Source organism: Rhinatrema bivittatum, chromosome 3 (assembly GCF_901001135.1).
Source record: "Rhinatrema bivittatum chromosome 3, aRhiBiv1.1, whole genome shotgun sequence".
NCBI classification, from domain to species: Eukaryota; Metazoa; Chordata; class Amphibia; order Gymnophiona; family Rhinatrematidae; genus Rhinatrema; species Rhinatrema bivittatum.
The window spans coordinates 529,739,078-529,757,497 of NC_042617.1; the positions used below are offsets into that span (position 1 = coordinate 529,739,078).

The 18,420-nt window shown below is 45.9% G+C and overlaps 1 protein-coding gene across 2 annotated transcripts in view; it reads left to right on the plus strand.

Moving 5' to 3' along the window:
• Positions 1-376: 376 nt before the first annotated feature.
• Positions 377-18,420, plus strand: part of DPYSL5 (dihydropyrimidinase like 5) — a 159,981-nt gene continuing 141,937 nt past the window's right edge. The window contains exon 1 of one of the 2 annotated variants that reach the window (XM_029596282.1): positions 377-637. In XM_029596282.1, the coding sequence (XP_029452142.1) occupies positions 377-637 (261 nt within the window). Of the gene's footprint in view, positions 638-14,863; positions 14,998-18,420 lie in introns of those variants that run through there. The other variant, XM_029596284.1, reaches the window with a different exon arrangement.

An 18,420-nucleotide genomic window follows, 5' to 3' on the forward strand; every position in this document is an offset into this window, starting at 1 on the left:
TTTTCTAACATTTGGATGTCCTTTTCCAGGATTAATCCCTGTACAGTTCTACCAGTATGTCCTTGTCTTGAGGTGCAATTCTCCATTACTGTGCAAGTTCTGAGCCCTCCATACACCTTTTAGAGCCTGATGTACTAAGGGGTTTCACCCATTTTCTGTCTATGGGAAAATGCTTAATACATAAGGCCCTATGGTGTACCTCATTTGAGATGGCAAAACCAATGTCAGCTGAAACCTAGAGCAGAAGTCAAGTCCAAGACCATAGAGGTTTAAAACTAATGCATAAGTCAGTGTGCCAGCTCTCTCCCCTCCCCCCCCCCACTTACTGAATTGTTGCAATATGACCTCAAATTGCCTTTTTTTGTCTTCCAGAGCCATGCACGCCAATTCAGCCAGTGTGCGGATCCTGATTAAGGGAGGAAAAGTAGTGAATGATGACTGCACTCAAGAGGCGGATGTCTACATTGAGAATGGCATCATCCAGCAAGTGGGGCGGGAGCTGATGATCCCCGGAGGAGCAAAAGTCATCGATGCCACCGGCAAGCTGGTGATCCCAGGTGGCATTGACACGAGCACTCACTTCCACCAAACCTTCATGAATGCCACTTGCATGGATGACTTCTACAATGGAACCAAGGTACACCAGCGCATTCTGCCCTGTAGGCTGGGGAGCCTCGTCGCACATAGCAGTCATGCACATCGTGGCATCTCATTTACTAACCAGTGTGATAGCAGGCTCATGATTAGTTACAGCGCTAATGATTTAAGACAGTGTTTCCCCAATTAGTGTGCCACGGAAAAGTTACCACTGCCTAATGCTTAGATCCAGACCAGTACCTGGGCTCTGTTCTCTGTACCTTACAGCAAGAACAGACACCAGAAGTGACTCTTAAACTGATAAACTCCTTTCTGAGAACATGCATTGTGCATGCATGCCTCTTCCTAGCTACAGCATGAGCCCTGGGGTGTGGAAATTAATGGGCAGGTTGCAGGGCTTGGAAGCTGGAACCTGTTTTGTGCAGCACACTCTGTGCCCACAGCACCTTCTCATCTTTGAGTCCTTCAAGCTTCTGTCTTATCCCCAGGTTGATTAAGACAGGGCGAGTGTGCACTGGGCCCTGGATGTGATTCACTTTGAGTGTGGGAATCAGCAGTAGTGAAGGAGTTCTGCATCCACATGCAGTAGCCAAGGTAACGAACTGAGCTGGCTGCCAGCATCATATTGACTTCCATTCTCCTGAGGGAACTGCTGCATCATAAACCTACCTGGGGAGACTCTGGAATTCTAATGGAGTTGCTGGGTCTCCGGGCCAACACCTGTAATCTCCAGGTGCCCTGCTGCTGCGCTAGTGAAGCAGCCAGCTTGGACCTATTTTTACAGGCAGATACTGCAATGAGCTGCCGAAGGCTCATTGCCAGAATGAATACTAGAACAGGACCAATTTGTGGTTCCACATCCCAGGGAGTGCCACACTAGAAAGCTATCTGTCGGTAAAAGCAGTTGCCCATGAGCAGTCCGCTGCCTCCTGACTGGCCAGCCGCAAAACAGAAATAGGAAAAGGTTGCACCAATTCCTCCATTTCTCCACTGTCCAATAGAGGTATTCCAGCACTACCAGGTCACCAAATTTGCCCTTCTAGAGGATTATGGAGCCCATTTTGGCATCACAATGAGTCCATTAATGCAAGTCAATAAATGACTTTCCTATAGTGGAAATAGCTGCAAGAATCATAATTCCTTAGTAAAACTATGCTAACAGAGCACGAGCAATAAGAAAAAAAAATAAGCAAGCAAGAATCAGCAGCACCAGTGGTAAACAGCACAATATAAGTCCTGTTCCTTTACCATCTTGGATTTCCTCTTACTTTATAAAGCAGAACATGAAGGTCCTGGCCCCTGTACCTCTGGGGGGAGGGGGTGTATAACCTCATCAGACTCCCTTCATACCTCTAGGGATCTTTCTGTACTTGGATTCCTGGAACTCAGAAGGGGGTTTGACCATTTTAGACACAAGCTGGAGAGTATCTCTGCACTTAAGGCTGGTACAGTGCAGAATCCCCCTTACTGCCAAAGGGAAATCAGAGCATTTAGTTCTTGTCCAAGTCAGTCTCCCTCTTTTCCCATTTCCTATGGGAAAAGGAGAAGGAGAGATGGGGGTCTACTGTAGGAACTATCGCATTATGTACTGCATTCACTGCTGTACAGCGTGTGACTTCTTTAACTCTCTCTTTTCTTCTTTTGATTTTGAATTCAGCTTTCTGATTCTGGTCTCTGAACTAATAGAGAGCAAGAAGGATCTATTAGTAAAAATTTGTAACCTATCATTAAAATCATCCATTGTACCTGAAGACTGGAGGGTGGCTAATGTACCCCAATATTTAAAAAGGGCTCCAGGGGCGATCCGGGAAGTTACAGACCGGTTAGCCTGACTTCAGTGCCAGGAAAAATAGTGGCAAGTGTTCTAAACATCAAAATCACAGAACATATAGAAAGACATGGTTTAATGGAACAAAGTCAGCATGGCTTTACCCAGGGCAAGTCTTGCCTCTCAAATCTGCTTCACTTTTTTGAAGGAGTTAATAAACACGTAGATAAAGGTAAACCGCTAGATGTAGTGTACTTGGATTTTCAGAAGGCATTTGATAAAGTTCCTCATGAGAGGCTTCTAGGAAAAGTAAAAAGTCATGGGATAGGTGGCGATGTCCTTTCATGGATTACAAACTGGTTAAAAGACAGGAAACAGAGAGTAGAATTAAATGGTCAATTTTCTCAGTGGAAGGGAGTGGGCAGTAGAGTGCCTCAGGGATCTGTACTGGGACCTGTGCCGTGCTTTTCACTATATTTATAAATGATCTGGAAAGGAATACGACTAGTGAGGTAATCAAATTTGCAGATGATACAAAATTATTCAGAGTAGTTAAATCACAAGCAGATTGTGATAAATTGCAGGAAGACCGTGTGAGACTGGAAAATTAGGCATCCAAATGGCAGATGAATTTTAATATGGATAAGTGCAAGGTGATGCACATAGGGAAAAATAACCCATGCTATAGTTGCACAATGTTAAGTTCCATATTAGGTGCTACAACCGAAGTAAGAGATCTAGGCGTCATAGTGGATAACACATTGAAATCGTCAGCTCAGTGTGCTGCAGCAGTCAAAAAAGCAAACAGAATGTTGGGAATTATTAGAAAGGGAATGGTTAATAAAACGGAAAATGTCATAATGCCTCTGTATCGCTCCATGGTGAGATCGCACCTTGAATATTGTGTACAATTCTGGTCGCCCCATCTAAAAAATGATATAGTTGAGATGGAGAAGGTACAGAGAAGGGCGACCAAAATGATAAAGGGGCTGGAACAGCTCCCCTATGAGGAAAGATTAGAGAGATTAGGGCTGTTCAGTTTGGAGAAGAGATGGCTGAGGGGGGATATGATAGAGGTCTTTAAGATTATGAGAGTTCTAGAACAGGTAGATGTGAATCGGTTATTTACTCTTTCGGATAATAGAAGGACTAGGGGGCACTCCATGAAGTTAGCATGGGGCACATTTAAAACTAATCGGAGAAAGTTCTTTTGCACTCAATGCACAATTAAACTTTGGAATTTGTTGCCAGGGGATGTGGTTAGTGCAGTTAGTGTAGCTGGGTTTAAAAAAGGTTTGGAGAAGTCCATTACCTGCTATTAATCAAGTTGACTTAGAAACTAGCCACTGCTATTACTGGCATCAGTAGCATGGGATAGACTTGGTTACTTGCCAGGTACTTGTAGCCTGGTTTGGCCTCTGTTGGAAACAGGATGCTGGGCTTGATGGACCCTTGGTCTGACCCAGCATGGCATGTTCTTATGTTGTTCTTTGGTCTCTGGGATGGAGGGTTCACTTTCTCCTTGTCTAGAAGGGGGTAGTCCTGTGGGGAGGTGACTGCTGTGTTTACTTGGGAAGCTGACAGTACTCTGGGTGTTGTCTGTTTTAGGGTCAGTAATGATTGCTTTATTACCCTTGCTTGTGAATATTATCTTTTTCTTTGGTATTTCTCGAGGGCGGAAGGGCCATTTAAAGGCTTCTTCCCTCATCCACTCTCTCTCTCTTGTACTGTCTTCTGTGCCATTTCCTCCTGGATCTTCTTAAAGGTTATCCTTTGAAGGAAGGGAGGAAGTTCTGAACTCTTTCTTTATACTTCCTACTGGCTTTTCCCCAGAGTCTGACAATGACTTCTCTGTCCCCCTTTCAGCTATGAAAGGGGGTGAGAGTTGGCCTGTCTCACTTTGGGGTCTAGACTCTTGAGGGCAGGAAGAGAGGGAAGTAGAAATGCCTTCAGCTTGGTTTAACATTAAAGGTTCTGTTTGACAATGGTCAGGTATTGGGTTTGGGTCATTTTCTTCAGGGAGAGAGGTCTTTTGCATTTTGAGCCTCTTGGCTCTCTTTTGGCATTTCCAAAAGAAACTTCCTTTTTTTCTGCTCCTAACTCAGGGTAACTGTGCCATTTTCTCTCCAGGCACAAGCCCCCACACACCACTCCCACTGCCCCAGCAAGTGTAATGTGAAAGAAAAGGTTTTACTTTGTAATTTGGAGAAGCAGGAGTGAGGACAGTGAGCCTGGGAGGGAACCAGGAGCAGGCGGGCTCTGGCTGGTGATTAGCCTGGGGAACGGCAGCAAGCAAAAAGAATCGATAGGGGAGAGGGAAGGAGCAAAGCAAGCTTGCTTGTTTTAGGGGGAGAGGAGAGGCTGCTGCAGCAATTGGGAAAAACCACAGGTAAAAGGAAAAAGAGTGCTAGGGGAAAAGAGCAATTTTTCCCCCAAAAGCCTCAGAGCTGCACCCGACTCCTCTCTCAGCCAAGACCAGGCCTGTTTTTAACGTTGGACGCTGGGGCGCTCCGTCCTCAGCAAGAGAAGAAAAAGTCGAGTGAAGCAAGGTCCCACATCCTGTGGTGCCACGCAAGGGAAACAAGGGGAGAACGTGTCCAGCTATTAAAAGCGAGGTATCCCATGATGATTTTCAGATACTAAACATGCATGGCTGTCGAGATTGATTGGGTTTTGGCTTTGGGTTGTTTCAACCTACTCTAAATTTTTAAATAAAGAAGGTGCAAAGTTGTCAGTCCGTTCAAAGAAAATACACTGCCCGTGGGCAGCAAGGAAGCACTAGCAGTAAAAAAAAACATTAGTGTCCTTTAGCTCATCATTACAGATGCATCTTACACCCTTTCATTCTAGATGTTAAGTAGTAGGGTATACTTGGAAGGGGGGGACGGGCAGAGAACACTGTTCACAGCCTAATCGGCCATGAACTTCTGAATGCTGTTAGTGGAAACTGCATGTAAGTGCACTGCTCGCAAGCGTGAGTGCACCATGGTTCTGAATAGTGTTTCACACGTAGCCGGTTCCTCTCCAGACTCGCCTCCCTGGTCCAGGTGATGGTGATGGAAACTCTGGCTTCGGTCAGGAGATAATTCCTCTTGCCAAGGCTCGCTTTCTCAGCAGTAGGAGGATAGGTCAGGGGATTCGGGGAGCTCACGATTTCTTAGATTATGTATTCCCTTAGCCAAGGTCCTTTGGCAGGGGTTTTTCTTTCTGCTTCCTCCTCGGCCTCACATGGTTCTTCCCTTTCCTCTGTTTGGATAATTTGAGCAGCATGTCCCCCCGCAGGTGGCAGCGTCACATCAGGAGCTGGATTTCCCTCACCAGAGAGTGAGTCTTCTATTGGAGCTACCTCTTTCTCCTCAACCTTTTGGAGTGAATTCCGCGGTGTCACTTGAGGCGGGAAGGACTTTCTCAGTCAGGGTCGTAGACTTTTTTTCCTTTTTGTTTCCTCTCTGTGGTTTTTTTTTCCCCTTCTTCACAATTTTGCACGTGGGATCTTCTATCTGGCATCCCGACTTTTCAGCCGTGGGCCTGTAGAGAGGGAGGGATCAGAGACCATAACTTCCACAATGACAGAGCCAGTCGGGTGGCTCTCTCTTCCTGCTGTTGTCACTGGGCACTCGCCGTTCTTTCAGGGGTTGGGGCTTCGCCGATGGTTGCATTGGGGCTGGGGGCCCTTCCTTTCAACCTGGGCTACCTAAGGGGCGGCCCTTTCCTTAGGACTGTGTTCAGAGGGGCTTAAGGCTTGCAGGTGAGGGTCCAACGGGGTTGCTGTGGCTGAGGTGCACAGCTCTGTGGCTGTTGAGGGGTTAGACTTAGCTGTGTTTTTGGCTACAGGACATACTTTTTGGGTTTGTCCTATTCCCCTACAGTTGTAGCACCTTGCTCCTCTGCTGCATAGTAGTAAATACAGTACAGGTGTCCTTTACAGGGGATGGCGAACTACCCCTCAGCCTCCTCTTGGCCCCTATTCGATTTTGTTAGCACTTCCCTTCGGTAGGAATGAATGTGCTTAAGGGAGCGGTCCTTATGTCCCTTGGGAGTGCTGAAACTGGCGATTTTAATTTTCCCAAGATCACCAGCCATGCCACCAGGGTAGCCGGTGGGAGGAAGGGAGGGACGTTGGGGAGAGTCACTTTTGTCCCTAGCCCATCTAAGGGCTCCAGCGGATGAAAGATCCCCTTTACCACCACTCCCTCTGCGAGCGCCTGGTGAGCAGCAGCTAAATTGGCAAAAAAAGGTCTGCTTTTCCATACGTTTTGCCGCACGCTATAATATTTTTTGGTCCGACCAGCTCCGCCATAAACTCTCACTGATAAAAGTAGATTAAACCTGAAAGTACAAGAACGAATTACATGTAAGCTAACCATGAGACATGTATTCAATGGACATTATATGATGTGATTCAAATAGATATTGTATGGAATTATATGTTACCGGTTATCTAGTGGCACCTCTGTTAAGTACTAACATTTGTGTTGCCTATTTGTGCCTGCCTGTAAACCGTTATGATGGTAAATAACTTAATGATGGTATAGAAAAGATTTTACATAAATAAATAGTCCTGGGGCTCCTCGTCAGGTAGCATAGGGTATTGGACCACATGGCTTCATCCTATCCCAACAAAAGGGTTAGCGGAGGTGACCCTATCGGGTACCGGTTTGCATGTCACATTTGCGTTGCCCCCAGCTACTACGACGCAAATGTTGGCTTAGGAGAAGTTGGGGTAGAAAAATTTTGATCAGTGCGAGTGGTGGGGGGGCGGGGGGTTGTTTCATCCCCGGAGGTTGCACTGGCATAGACTTTTACTTTTTTTTTTTTTTTCTTTTCCCTCCTACTTTGTGGGTTTCTTCCTTCATGGTTGGGACTCTGGCTCCAGCTGCAGTGCCACTGCCTAGATTAATTAGGGCGGGTTCTGTATGATGGATCCCACCCATGGGGGCAGTGATGACTGAGGCAGGTAGATTCCCACCCGCATTGATGCTTTGCTGGTGGGCTGTGTTTATCCCTCCCAGGTTGAGTGGGGTTTGTGTGTTCCCTCCCAGAATGGTATATGGTGGCTGCATCACCCCTCCTGGGACAGTTGCAGTTAGGATGTTTTCCCCCAGGCCAACGCATATCTGATCTGTTCTTCCCATGTCAGTCAGGGTTGGGGTGTTCCTTTCCAGGGTGGTAAACTCTCTGTATTTATCACATTCCCCTACAGATTGTAGTACACAGCATATACATATAGGGGCAGCAAAAATATAAGTGCACCAATCTCATTTATAACCAGAATTAAATAGATTCAAACCACTATATTTTTTATTTATCATATCTTACAAAACTGTATTAAACATGCATATAATATTTTACCAAACCATCATATACATTCACAATTGACACATGTAAACATGTTACCAGTACATTACACAATTTTTACATCATAATCATAAAAACACATAATCCCATGTAAACAAATAAACACATGTTCTTATCACACCCATACATACCACTCATTCATACATCCTACCATCCACATATCACACATATTACCTGAACCCCTAAAATCCGCACCTTTCCCAAATCCACAACACCTTGTTTCAAGCTTCGTCAGGGGATATATTCATACAGCATTCCCTTCAAGTTCCTGGCTCAATATCTTCTACACAGGCAATTCCCCCACCGTAGTCTCCACTGCTCACATGTGTCCAAATGTCAACCACAATTCCTATAATATATAAACACCATTAATAATACTCCTCCCTACTCATATTCTACCACCATAATTCTCTTTATCCCAGGACAAGCAGGATGCTAGTCCTCACATATGGGTGACGTCATCCACGGAGCCCTTAAGCGGGAAAAACTTCTGGCAAGTTTCTAGAAGCTTTTAACTGGCTGCCTGAGGCTACTGAGCATGCCCGGCATGCCATGATATTCCTTGCCACAGGGGTCTCACTCCAGTCTTCTTTTTTCCACGCTGCTATCCGCATCGCGGCTTCCAGGAGCCCTGTGAGTTACCTCACAACGACAAACTTAAATTACAAAATTTTTACCCCTTTCGGGTCTTACTCGGTTTGTCACCGGCTGGTGAATCACATAATTTTTTGTGAAAAAGGAATCCGGAATCATCGACGGATGTCGACGGAAAAAACTTCCGGATTCAAAAAATGTCCGGCCTGCAACCGGACTATGTCAATCACGGACCCGCACGTCGACTGCGTCCGCTGCCTAGGAGGAGACCATGACATCGCCTCCTGTGCCCAGTGTCAAGAAATGACGGTGAAGGGTAGGAAACTTCGCCAGGAAAAAATGGCCCAGATTTTTCAAATCCGGCCATCGCCGTCGCCCTCGTCATCGACAAAATCTTCACCGGTAGGTTTATCGAAGAAGATACTTCTCAAGACGAGAATTCCAGAGGGTTCAGGAGACGCTTCATCGCCAACACCGTCAGTGGCATCGTCAAAATCTGTTTCTGAGGTGCGTACAAAGCACAAACACCGCAGACATCATTCCATCCCTCCGTTACCACCGCCGGAGGAACCGGTATCTAAGCAGCGGAAATTGTCATCGACCTCCGCAGCACCGACAGAGGAATCGATTCCATCGACTTCCGTGACAGATTTAACGGCGTTAATTAAGAAAATTGTCACCGATGCCCTCAAGGAAAACATGCCGGCGACATCGCCGATGCCGACCCTAGGGCCGATGCCGACCTCCGGGTCGATGCCGACTTCTCAGTCGATGCCAGCCATCGGGCCGATGCCGATGACTCAATCGATGCCGACTATCGAGTCGATGCCCTCCTCGATGCCGGTGCCATCGTCGATATCGATGCCACTACCGGTGCCATCATCGATCTCGATGCCGAGGACGACTGCAGCATCTCCGCAAACAGCACTTTCTGTGCCGATGGATGCGGCCAGCTGCTCTTCAGCGATACCTGCTACTCCGATGATCTCTGCAGCTTCATCATCGATACAGCTGTCAGATCCATCGATGGAATCGGTGTCCGCAATGGCCCCTAGGCCTATCTCCTCCTTGATTCCCATTTCTATGTTCTCCTTCCTGACTACAGCACTGCCTACTGCTGCACAGGTAGCACCTCGGTACACCCTAGCCCTGTCCAAACCAGGACAAGGGAAAAAGGCATCAGGGAAATCTAAACATACATCCCTGCAGACTACAGAAGTTTCTTCTGACAGAAGACTGCATGCACTGCTAACAAAAAGATACCAGGATCTATTAGCTTCCTTGCCTGCACAGCCTGAGGGACAGAGTGATACCAGTGAGGGTGAGCCGGACACTCAAGATCCTCTACAAGGACCGTCTGGGATGGCACCATCTCCAAAGCTAGACCATCGTTCACACCAGGTCCCAACAGATTCATGGTCTGATACACAGTCAGAGCACTCTTCGGAGGATTTTCTATCTGAAGGTACTCCGCCTCAGGCCAAGAAGCAATCCCCTCCCGAGGATTTATCCTTTGCTTCCTTCGTGCAGGAAATGTCAGAATCCATCCCCTTTCAACTTCAAGCAGAGAAGGATGAAAGGCAGCAGACACTGGAGATACTACAGTTTGTAGATCCCCCAAAACATAACTTGGCTATCCCAGTGCATGAAGTGCTGCTGCAACTTCAGCAAAGGATTTGGGAGCACCCGTGTACAACACCTGGAGTAAATCGTAGAGTGGACTCTACATATTTAGTCCAAGCAGCCCCAGGGTTCAAGAAACCACAACTGCCACACAACTCATTAGTTGTAGAATCTGCGCAGAAAAAGTCACGCAGATCTAGGACGCACGCCTCTATCCCTCCAGGGAAAGATAACAGATTCCTGGACCTGATGGGGCGAAAAATTTACCAGGGAGCGATGCTAAATGGCAAAATTGCTGCGTACCAACTATATATGACACAGCATCAAAGAAATCTGTGGAAGCAGATAGAGGAATTTCTCCCATCTCTCCCTCAACAACACCAAGAGGCAGCACAACAGATTGTGCAGAAGGGACTGGATGCGGGCAAACATGAGGTGCGAGCGGCGTATGATGCCTTTGAGACTTCCTCCAGAACGGCAGCATCTGGTATCAGTGCCCGTAGATGGGCCTGGTTGAAGGCTTCGGACTTACGTCCAGAAATCCAGGATAAGCTGGTAGACTTGCCTTGCCAAGGTGACAACTTGTTTGGAACAAAGGTACAAGACGCCGTGGCACAGCTTAGAGAGCACTCTGAAACTTTAAAGCAGCTCTCCACTTTGTCCCATGATCCTGCAACTCATCCTGCCCGCAAGCCTCCGCGTAGGGATACAAGACGACCTTTCTACAGGCCGAGGAGATATTACCCTCAGGCTTCTAGACCACGCTCTACAAGGCCTCAACAACGGCCTCAACAAAGACAGCAGAGAGCGGCAAGACCTCAGCCTCCGCCCCAAACTGCTTCCACCTCTGGCTTTTGAAAGCAGTACCAGAGAACGGAGCCAACCAAACCCCTTTCCACAGTTACCAGTAGGGGGAAGGATTTCCCAATTTTACAACGAATGGGAAAACATCACCACAGATCAATGGGTCTTATCCATAGTCCAACAAGGTTACCATCTGGACTTCACAACTTCCCCGCAGGAGTTTCCTCCACAAAACTCCTATCTCGAACACATTCCTCAATTACAAATGGAATTATCTACTCTTCTGAAAGCAAAGGCTGTGGAACACGTGCCCCACTCCCAGAAGGGAAGAGGATTCTATTCCCGATATTTCCTCATTCCAAAGAAAACAGGAGGACTTCGTCCCATTCTAGATCTCAGAAATCTCAACAAATTTCTAAGAAAAGAAAAATTCAGGATGGTATCATTAGGCACCATACTTCCCCTCATACAAAGGGAGGATTGGCTTTGTTCTCTGGATCTTCAAGATGCTTATACTCATATACCTATATTCCCACCTCATCGCAAGTACCTAAGATTCAAGGTGGGACACCAGCATTTTCAATACAGAGTCCTACCATTCGGCCTCGCCTCAGCTCCCAGAGTATTCACAAAATGTCTAGCAGTAATAGCAGGACATTTACACAAGCAAGGTGTTCATGTCTTCCCTTACCTAGACGATTGGCTAATAAAAAGCCAGTCGCATCAAGGAGCACTAACGTCTCTCCGTTACACAATACAGTTGCTTCACAGGTTGGGTTTTCTAATAAACTATCAAAAATCCCACCTTCAGCCGTCTCATCTGCTACAGTACATAGGAGCAGAACTAGACACAAACCTTGCACAAGCTTTTCTTCCAGAAGATCGTGCTCAAACACTGTCCCGGTTGGCGTACTCCATGTCCATACAACCGCAAGCAACAGCTCATCAGTTTCTAATCTTACTAGGCCACATGGCGTCAACGGTTCACGTCACTCCTATGGCAAGACTTGCCATGCGACTAACCCAATGGACTCTTCGATCACAATGGATCCAAGCCATTCAGCCACTTCACTCTCGCATCCAAGTAACCCACCAGCTGCGCTCATCGCTACGATGGTGGACACTCAAGGACAATTTGCGCAAGGGCCTGCCCTTCCAAAAACCGATCCCTCAGATAACAGTAACTACAGATGCATCCACCTTGGGATGGGGAGCTCATGTGAACTCTTTCCAAACACAAGGGACTTGGACAAAACTCGAGGCCACTTACCAAATCAATTTTCTGGAACTTCGAGCTATACGTTATGCGCTGCATGCGTTCAAGGACTGCCTTTCACACAAGACTGTGCTAATCCAAACAGACAATACTGTAGCCATGTGGTACATCAACAAACAGGGAGGTACGGGCTCGTATCTCCTTTGTCAGGAAGCGGCACAAATTTGGGACTGGGCCTTGAACCACTCAATGTTCCTACAGGCCACTTATCTAGCAGGGATTCACAATGTACTAGCAGACCGACTCAGTCGCCAGTTCCAACCACACGAATGGTCTCTAAATCCCTCTGTTGCGACCAACATATTCCAACGTTGGGGACAACCAACAATAGACCTCTTTGCATCGCATCTGAACCACAAGGTGGACAGCTTCTGTTCTCGACACAACCAGACGCACCAACCAGCCAAGGACGCCTTTGCTCGCCCTTGGAACTCAGGCCTACTGTATGCATATCCTCCAATACCGCTTATCACCAAGACGCTGGTGAAGCTACAACAGGACAAGGGGTCCATGATTCTCATAGCCCCATATTGGCCTCGACAAGTATGGTTTCCCACACTGCTAGACCTGTCAATCAAGGATCCAATACGCCTGGGAGTAGCTCCCACTCTCATCACTCAGGATCAGGGCCGGTTGCGCCATCCCAACCTTCAATCCCTATCCTTGACAGCATGGATGTTGAAAGCTTGATCTTACAATCACTTAACCTCTCAACTAATGTTTCTCAGGTGCTTATAGCTTCCCGCAAACCTTCCACAAGAAAGAATTATTCTTTCAAGTGGAAACGATTTACTTCCTGGTGCAAGCAAAACAATACAGATCCTTTCACTTGCCCCACAGCTACTCTACTAGATTATCTGTACTATCTTTCAGACTCTGGTCTTCAGACATCGTCAATCAGAGTACATTTAAGTGCAATCTCAGCTTATCATAACAAGATAGGAGATGCACCAATTTCAACACAACCTCTCGTCAGTAGATTCATGAGAGGTCTAACTCAACTTAAACCACCAATTCGGCCCCCAGCTACGCAATGGGACCTGAATCTGGTCTTAACAGGATTAATGCGTTCTCCCTTCGAACCCATAGATACCTGTGAACTTAAATTTCTTACATGGAAAACTATTTTCCTCATAGCCATTACATCAGCTAGGAGGGTTAGTGAATTACAAGCACTTGTCACATATGAACCTTATACAAAGTTTCTCCATGACAGAGTGGTTCTCCGAACACATCCAAAATTCCTTCCCAAGGTAGTTACGGAATTCCACTTAAATCAAACTATAGTTCTACCCACATTCTTTCCAAAGCCTCACTCTCATCAAGGCGAAAGAGCTTTACACACTTTGGACTGTAAACGTGCATTGTCCTATTACTTGAATCGCACTACGTCCCTCAGACAATCCAATCAGCTTTTCGTCTCTTATGACCCAAATAAGCCAGGTAAAGCAGTGGGAAAGCATACTCTATCCAATTGGTTAGCAGACTGCATACAATTTTGCTATACAAAAGCAGGCCTTCCTCTCCAAGGGCGAGTAAAGGCACATTCAGTAAGAGCAATGTCAACTTCAGTAGCGCATTTTCGTTCAGTACCAATCATTGACATTTGTAAAGCAGCAACATGGACTTCTCTCCACACCTTTGCAGCTCACTACTGTTTAGACAAGGAAGGACGACAGGATTCAGCCTATGGACAATCTGTCTTAAAGAACTTGTTTCCAGTTTAATCCCAACTCCTTCTACAGCCAACCTGCTGTGAACTCCGGCTGCATCATTTCCTCAACAAAGCATCACTGCTACCTGCACGGACAATGACTCAGCCTCTAGCTTGCTAATCACCCATATGTGAGGACTAGCATCCTGCTTGTCCTGGGATAAAGCAAAATTGCTTACCTTGTAATAGGTGTTATCCCAGGACAGCAGGATGTAGTCCTCACGGAACCCGCCCGCCACCCCGCGGAGTTGGGCCTCAGACTTTATTATTTTAATTTTGCTTATGCTTATTGCTACATACAAGACTGGAGTGAGACCCCTGTGGCAAGGAATATCATGGCATGCCGGGCATGCTCAGTAGCCTCAGGCAGCCAGTTAAAAGCTTCTAGAAACTTGCCAGAAGTTTTTCCCGCTTAAGGGCTCCGTGGATGACGTCACCCATATGTGAGGACTACATCCTGCTGTCCTGGGATAACACCTATTACAAGGTAAGCAATTTTGCTTACTCTCAATGAGGACAATGAGTAAGTAGCTGAGAGTATGAGAATTATGGTGGTAGAATATAAGTATTTTATTTGTTGATTTTTATATACCGACATTCGTCGGAACATCATGCCGGGAGGAGTATTATGAGATTGGTGCAATTATATTTTTGGTGGCCCACACTGCTGTCCCCGCTGCCCCAGAAGATGTGCCGAGAAGCGAAGAAAAATTGGGGGACTTACCTGCTTATTTCTTGGAGCAGCAGTAGAGTTCAGTTGGTTAGCGGTTCCTGGGAAAGAGCAGCTGCAAGGCCAAAGAAGGGGTGAGGAAGGGGAGAGGAGAAAGAAGCAAGCTTGCTTGTTTTAAAGAGGGGGGGGGGGGAAGAGGCTGGTGCAGCAGTTGAAAAACCATTGGTGAAAAAGAAAAAATGGTAGAGGCAGGGAAAAAGAGCAGTTTTCCCCCTGCCTCTACCCGACTCCTCTCTCAGCCAGACCAGAAAGGCATCTGATTGACCTACACGGGCCAATTGAATGCCTCCTTCTTTTTCCCTGCTCCAGAACCAATCAGAGGCCTCCTTACTTTTTCCGGTGCCTGCGGACCAATGGTATGCCTCCTCCCTTTTTCCTGACTGTGCTGGCAGGAAGAAGGGAGAGGAAGCCTCCATTTGACCTGTGGGAACAGGAAGAAGGGAGGAGGTCAATAGCAGAAGCAGCAGTAGAAGATGCTGCTGCTATTGCTATTGGCTGGAAGAAGGAATCCTATCAACCCCAGGAGATTGCTGGTGAGTTTGAGGTGAGGAAAGGTGGTCAGTAAGGGGGGGGGGGGGGGTTGTGCATGTGTATATTTGTGAATGGGGGTGGCAGCATATCAAGGAGAGGGGAAAGAGCATGTCTGTGAGTGTGTGTGTTTTCTTAGGAGGAAGAGAAGTTAAAGTGAATGGGTATGAGGGTGAGTGTGTGTGTATGTGGAAGAGGGAGAGAAGTGAGTGAGCGAGCATGTGTGTGAGGGGTATGTATGGGGAAAATGAGGAGTAAAGCTGTAAGTGAGCATGTGAGAATGTGTCAGAGAATGTGGAATGAGAGTTAGCATGTAAGAATGAGCGTGTGTGTGTGTGTGGAAAGTGATCGTGAATATGTGAGGTGTGTGTGTATGCGAATAAGTTTGTGCACATCCGGTCCTTCATCCCTGCCCCCCCCCCATCCACGGTAATCTCAGGGTGACTGGAAATCAAAGGTTCCTAGGTATGATAACGGGTTCATGTGTCTTCACCCCTTCTCTCCCTTGGTTTTAAAATTTGGAAGAGAGCTTTCAGAGCTCCTCTAGCTCTTCTTTTGGCTAAATGAATTGTCTCCATATGCACAGTGCATTTCCCATGGAGGCTGGTGAGCCACCCATGTTTGTTAATGTAGATGTGCCTTGGGCATGAAAAGGTTAGGAAACATTGATTTAAGGTGTTCTTGAAAAGAAACAGAATGGAGTTTTATAATTGTATTGCATTTTATTTAAAAATACTCTGTGTATAGACTTTTTTCTCAATAGAGATAGTGACTTGAATCATACTAGATTATGTCCTATACAGGGATACAGTGTATCTTAAAATAGTGAGTTTTACAGGGTAAATCTCACATTAAAACAGAAATCTGATATGCCTATTCCTTTTTTATGGCTTTCTACATTATATTAATGAAAGATATGGGATGTATTCACCAAAGGCTGGTTCCACTGTAGACATTCCTGCTAATGAGTTGAACAGGAAATTGTGCATTTTAAGATATTTTTCATGGTTAATTGACAGTGTCAAAAATGTTTATAGCCTTATCTGCACCTGCCGAACATTACAGCTAATAGCTGTTAGAGGTTTTACAGTCTGTGTTGTAGAGATGCTGCTTCTGGGCCTGACAAAGCAACTTAGGCCCTGATGTAATAAGACTTGCACACTAAAAGTTAACTCCCAATGCAAGTAAACTAATGCTATGCTTATACATAGGGAGTATAAAAATAGATTATGCTAACCCAAAAATGTGCACTCGAGAACATGCTTAATGTGCAAAAAACACCAATTTATATGCATAAACCTTGTTTTCTTCATAGAAAACATGTTTTGAGTACAAATCGTGCTTTATTTGCACAAAACCTGATTTATGGTGAAAGAACATGATTTGTGCACAAAGCATGTTCTTTGCACATACAATTGAAGCACATAAATCCTGTTTTATTTTATGCACACAGATCATGAGTACATGACCCCTGGAATCATGAACTCCAAGTTCAGCTCATATAGACTGATACTATCCTTTAAACCTTTACTCCATCTCTGACTGGGAGTTACATTTCCAGGGTTCAGAAAACAAGAGCTAAGCCACACCTTTAGCTAATGCCTTGATTAACATGGGATTTGCATGGAGGCATGCTAGTTTTGTGTGCACAGTTTTACTCATGTTTGTGTGCACAATTGGGCACTAAACTCCTTGCTAAATCATCAGTAAAGATGTGTGCATAATCGTGCATCAACATGTGTGCACGGCTGAGTGCATCTGTTTCACCAGGGAATGTTTTTCTGTATTGCACTGGCAGAATGTCTGGAACTGCTCTCTGGCTTCCATCTTTCCTTGCTGAACAGACAGGAAAAAAATGTTAACTCTGCATTTAGTGTATGCTGGGGATTTGCAGTTGCTTCTTAGCTGGTGCATGCTGTAACTTTATTTATAGGAACACCTCGGGCTTCTTAACTAAAAAAAAAAAAAAGACTTGACTGCAATTCTTCCCCATGTATATTTGGTTTTGAAATAGAGCTGCTTAATTTGGAGCTTTCTTCCCGATGTGTGTACCTTGTCACCCAGAACATATTTAAAATATTTGGGTTGAGAACCGTGAAACCTAAGGGAGGAAAAATCCTGGCATGTGAGGTAGAGACTGCCCTCTGCCATTTATTCCCTGTGCAGCATCTGGCACGTCACTTTTAATTCTGTCTGTTTCTCCAACTGCAGTTGGGTAACAATAAAGGATATTGTTCCTCTTCTCCGAAGTGGTATAGTGAAACTGAAAGGTGGAAAGAGATGAAGAAACAGCGGAAATATTAAACAAATACTTCAGTTCGGTGTTCATTAAAGAAGACCCTGGAGATGGACCGTCGCTGGTTAACAAGGCTATGGATGGGAGAGGATTTGATGAAACCCAGTTTATAGAAGAGAATGTATGGGAAGAGCTAGGAAAACTGTAAGTGGACAAAACCATGGGGCCAGATGAGATTCATCCTAGGATACTGAGGGAGCTCAGATGTGCTAGTGGGTCCACTGAGTGACCTGTTCAATAGATCCCTGGAAATGGGAGTGGTGCTGAGTGACTGGAGATGAGCCGTGATGGTCCTGCTTCACAAAAGCCTCACCTCGGTGGTGGGAAAATTAATGGAGACTCTGCCGAAAGAAGGGAAAGAGAACTACCTACGGTCTGGTGGGTTGCTCAATCCGAGACAGCACAGATTCACCAGGAGAAGGTCCTGTCAGACAAATCTAATCAATTTCTTTGATTGGGTGATTAGAGAATTGGATCAGGGAAGGGCGCTCGATGTGATTTACTTTGATTTTAATAAAACCTTTGATACGGTCCTGCATAGAAGACTCAAAATGAGAAGCTTGGGAGTGAGCGCCAAGGTGGTGGCATGGATTACAAACTGGTTGATGGATATAAAAAAGTGGGTGATGGTAAATGGAACCTACTCTGAAGAGAGAACGGTGTTAAGTGGAGTCCCGCAGGGATCAGTGTTGGGACCGGTTCTGTTCAATGTCAATGAGCGACATTGTGGAAGGGATAGAAGGAAAAGTTTGTATATTTTGCAGATTAACTAAGATCTGCAACAGAGTGGACATGCCGGAAGGAGTGGAGAGAATGAGAAGTGATTTAAGGAAGCTTGAAAAGTGGTTGAAGATACAGCAACTGGGATTTAATGCCAAGAAGTGTAGAGTCATGCATCTGGGGTGTGGTAATCCAAAAGAACTGTATGCAATGGGGGGTGAAGTGCTGCTGTGCGCGAAATAGGAGAGAGACCTTGAGGTAATAGTGTCTAGTGATCTAAAGATGGCGAAGCAGTGTGACAAGGTGATAGTTAAAGCTAGAAGAATGCTGGGCTGCATAGAGAGAGGAATATCTAATAAAAAAAAAAAAAAAGGAAGTGATAATCCCCTTGTACAGGGCCTTGGTGAGGCCT